General features: G+C 40.0%; 1 protein-coding gene across 1 annotated transcript in view; it reads right to left on the bottom strand.

Annotated features, from left to right (window-relative positions):
* SRP9 (signal recognition particle 9) overlaps window positions 1-4,957 on the bottom strand; it is a 12,427-nt gene that overhangs the window by 3,843 nt on the left and 3,627 nt on the right. The window contains exon 2 of the mRNA XM_019549547.1: window positions 1,146-1,214. Coding sequence (XP_019405092.1) covers window positions 1,146-1,214 — 69 coding nt within the window. The remainder of the gene's footprint in view (window positions 1-1,145; window positions 1,215-4,957) is intronic.

Raw genomic sequence — 4,957 nt, 5'->3', positions numbered from 1 at the left:
CCAGATCCCTGAGCATTACTGTTTGCTGTGGAAACACATGGATTTTCTTCTTTAGAGGAAAAAAAAAAAAAATGCAGGAAACAGCAGGTTTCCCCCTGCAGGCTAGCAGAGTTCCAGCCTGCAAGGGGCTGCAGGGAGGACACAGGGGATGCCATATGCATGCATGTCATACATGCATATGGCAGCTAGGCAGGCTGGTAAGAGCAGCTCCCTCTATCGGAAGGGAGCACCTTGGCAGCACAGCACCCCGTCCCATGCCAGGTTCTGCCTGCTGGGCCATGGAGGCAGCTCCTGCTCAGAGCTGGTCCATCCTGCCTCAGTCCTGGACATATATACTTTTTATTCACATATACACAATCAATCACACACCAAAAAAAAAAAAAAGTGCAGATTTGGGCTTTTTTAAAATCAGAGGATTTGTATTTATTACCAGAGAATTTGGGATTTTTAAAACAAAGAAAACCAGGATCCCTGGTAATGTTATATGCAACTAACAATAAAAATATTGCATTGTAAGTACCCTTCTGGTTCAACATACAGCACCTTTTCTCCTTCCCATCATAAATGAAATAGGGTTGGAAGGAACTTTTATATTGATATATCAACAAAAAAATTCCACATAGTTTTGGGACGCGATTTTTCACATCATTTTTATGCTGGCAGAAGGCTTAGTATAACTGCATCTGCACCAGTATAAGAGCTTTTTTCAGTACAGATTATATTACTCATTGAGCCAGTATAAGATCCTGGAACAAAATACTTTTTGGCTAGTATAAATTGAGTCTACACTGGAAAATCAGCTAAAATGAAGTAGCAAACTCTTTCTTGTGTTCGCCCAAGTTTTTTATATAAGCAAAATAAAGGATTTTTATGGGAGCAAGTGTATTTATAATTTAAAAAAAAAATCCAGTAAATTCCTTTGGAACAGTTATGAACTGTTAGAGTCAATGAGAAAAGAGTTGGGAATTACATCAGAAGCACTCAGACAAATGTAAGGACTGTGATGACTTGAGAAATTACAACTGATCCTGCAAAATTAAGCAAGATTCCCAAAAGCAGTTTCCACTGTCGGTCAGATTACATGACATCATTTGTCTTAAAAAGCCTGCACTATTAAGCCAAGGTAACAAATGCTCCTTACTTACAACGACATCATCTGTTACTTTGATACAAAGGTTCCCATCACAGTGGCGATATTTAATAACCACACGCACCTGAAATGACAAAAACATTTTTAGTAATTATATGCAGACATCTGAAAATTTATACCAAGTTTTCCTGAACTGCAATGCCTCACTTTTACATTTTACTGGTTTCAGTAACTTGTACATAGTTTCGCCATGGAATTTAATTTGTTCATTTATGATCCATTTCTTTCATTTCCACGCACTATCAGAATATTTAAAACTTGCCTACTCTGTGAACTATCTAAAATGTGACAAAAGGTTGTGGGTGTGCTTTTTTATAACAGTTAGAGACAGACAGTCTCATAAAATGATGGAAGCCTAACCCATCTGTTATCCTATTACGTTTACGACTTTCAAATGTATTATTTGGTCACACCACAATCCATTTAGCTGGATATAAGAGTAAAAACATTTTGTCACCTCCAAATGAGGCAGAAGAAACTGCCATTAAATATCTAATAATGAGACAGGAATTGTTTTGAATCTCATCATGACAGGCTATGATAGGCAAAACTGTTCCTGATAGGATGGGGAAGCCTGAGAAGAGAGACTAGGAACCAACCATGTTTTTGCTATATGCCATGGGGGGCGGAAGCATTACATGAGTATCATTGTGGGACTAGTTAAGGACAGAAAAAAAGAAGAAGAAAAATAATTCATATTTTGGATCAGAGAATAACAAAGAACAAATAATTTCTTTACAATCCTTGCCTTCCCCTCCCCACTCAAAACATACCCCAACCCCAGTCAGGATTTATCCATACAGGAGATTTTTCAGGTGGTATGAAATCTAGAGTCCAGGTGACTGGAAAGGACGCAAAAGAACAGAGACAGCTTTGAACGCAACTATCCACATTAACATAAAACTTGGTATCAAAATACACCAGAGCAGTATCTTCTGTGGCACCTTCAGAGAAAAAATGATTTGACACAGCAGAAAGCTTTGCAGGGGGCTGACTGAAAGTGGGCAAAAAAACCTTAAAACACAGTTCGCAGGATTGTATATCAAAGATATACTTTGATCACTGGAAATTACCTTTTCAAACCTTTCCCTGCTTAAAAGTAAAATGAAAAGCTGAATCAAAGCTTGCTACTGGCTATGGTGAGTAGTGGGAAGTTCAGCTCAACCCAACCCAACCCAGTCTTATGCCAGTAACTTCTACAATATCTAAACTTGTGTTTAACAAGTTAATTTCTAGCCACTGTAGTTAAGAAATCCTTCCAAACAAGCCAATGTAACCGAGCTACAGTCTGTAAGCAGACTGTTCCAACACCCCTGCTGATAGTTGTCTTCGCAAGCAGAGAGAAAATTAAGTATACAGATAATTTTAAAGCTCCTAAAATTAGAGCTGCGGACAGCAGTTAAACTAGGAATAGTTCTCAGTTACATTCTGTTGCTGCTTGTGAAAAAGCAATTGAAGTGTGCCCTTTTTATAAGATCGCCACTAATAATCATTTGTATTCAGATTACATTCAAATACAACCTTCACATCTTCTTGGACTCGGTTACTGAACACCCTAAAGCTGTTGCAACAAGACATACAAATCATACACCTCTCCCCACACCATGCATTTCTACCTGCAAATGACCAAAAAACTGCCTCCCTTCCAACTGAATGTAGAACTGCTGATAGTGATCTGCATATTTATGGCCTTCATCCTTTATAGAACACATACCCAGCAGTAAAACCTCAGTCAGACTATAACAGGTCATTGTCATCACCAGCTTGTTGCCCCACTATGCAATGATGCCTCACCAAATACAAAAAACGCATCTTACAGGTATGTTCATCAACAGTCCTTGTTGTGAGACCAACTCCTTACTCAAGAAGAGTCTCTCTACCCCTTTGTCCACAATGCCTGCATTCCACTGGAACACTGAAACAAGCTGGGAGCGGGGGGGAAGTAGGAGGGAAAATGAAAGCAGCTTTCATATAGATAGATTGTATTTGAATCTATCTATAGCATTTATTCCAGAGGCAAGAATTAGAATTGGTTAGCTTTGTGACCAACTGTTATTTTCTTAGCTCACTTGTTCCTGCAGTGTTCTAAGGTAGAGTTTCTCAACTTGTGGGTTGTAACCCAAAAGTGGGTCACAACACTGTATCAAATGTTGCAAACAAACTTAAAAAATGGATCAACAAACTTTAAAAATTCATTATCTTTTAAAGGAGAAAAACATGGGAAACTGTGGCTTTTACCTTGCAGGCTGGCAGAGTTCCAGCTTACAAGGAGCTGTCTCCCCCTACACCCCCTTCCCCACATACTGGGGGGTGCGGACAGTGAGTCAGTACTGGCCATTGATGTTTACAAATGGGTCTTGGTACAAAAAAGGTTGAGAACTGCTGTTAACCCAAGAAATAACTAATTCATGCTATTTTGGCTGGGAAAGAAGAACACATTGCATTTTAAAAATATCCAAGTACTGCTAGGGAGGTGCTCTAATACTGTACCACCAAGTGGTTCCAATTAAATACCTACGCAAGCAGACACCTATTGTAGAATTTATGAAAGAAGGAAAGCCCTCTCCCCATAAAAACCACCACCATTTACAAGAGAGCTGGTAGCAGAGATATATAAAGGTGCATCTCAGATATGCCAAGAGGAGCAACAGGTCTTGAGACTGCCAGAACGCTCTAGGGTTTAAGAAGGCAAGAAAATTGTTTTTGACTTCTAAAGAATTTATGTGGGTAGTAAGGTAGCTTTAGACAGCTTTATCAGACATTTACATACCAACCAACAGGTTCAGGGACAACACTCTCAGAGGAGCCACTATGGCCCATCTTTCAGAAAGAGTAGATGTATGAATTGAATTTTTCAAGTAAGGTTTTACCTGAACCCCACCAAATCTCTGTAATGTTTCCCCATATCAATTTCTAGCTAATAGGTGCCTAGCAAATTTTGTAAGTTCTTGACTGTTAGAAGTAAGGGAGAGAAGACAACCTTTTAAACTACGAAGCACCTGTTCCATCACAATCACTGAAGTGATTGTTTTTGGGGTTTTGTTTTTTCTTGTCTGTTTTTTTTTTGGGGGGGGGGGAAGGGGGTCTGTAATAATCCAAGAACCCATGAACTTTAAGAAGTGTACATCAGCTTGCCTTGTCCCAGTGCATTTTTTTAAACTTGGTTTATTTTAGGCCTGGGCTTGGGTCAAGCTAGTTATAGATGTAGACTGAAGTGTCCACTTCGTGCATAAGTAGTGTAAGTGTTGTAGGTGTGCAGCAGATGCAGTAGCTGTTAGCTTGTTTGCCTCTAGCAGTGGTTCCCAACATTTTTTATACTGTGGACCAGCAAACTCACTCAAAGAATTTTGGCAGACCAGGTATAGAAACAATTTAATTTTTAGGGGGGTAGGGTTTGCAAGGAACATCATCAATAAAGTTGGAGACAATAACTAAAATCCATACATACACATCACTAGCCAGCTAACGTTAGCTAGCTAGATGCCGAGGATACATGGAGATAAACCAGTAGCTATGTCAGTCTCGCTGATTCAGAAGTGACTAGCCACAGTTACCGCAGTCCAATTTCAAAAGCTAACGTCACAGTCACTGGCCAAGTAAAGGTATTCTCACCCAGCTGATAGCATGGTGTGGATGTGGCCTGGACATAGAACTGTTACTAGCAGGGGTTAAAGCTCGTGCCATGACCTGGCAGTCATAGAATCATAGAAGTAGGGTCGGAAGGGACCTCGTAGATCTTCAAGTCCGACCCCCCGCCTGGGCAGAAGAAAAACTGGACTCAAGTGAGTCCAGCCAGGTACGCATCAA

The sequence above is a fragment of the Crocodylus porosus genome, unplaced genomic scaffold, assembly GCF_001723895.1.
Source record: "Crocodylus porosus isolate Cpor-Errol unplaced genomic scaffold, CroPor_comp1, whole genome shotgun sequence".
Lineage (NCBI taxonomy): Eukaryota > Metazoa > Chordata > Crocodylia > Crocodylidae > Crocodylus > Crocodylus porosus.
This window is presented reverse-complemented; position numbering and strand designations above follow the sequence as displayed.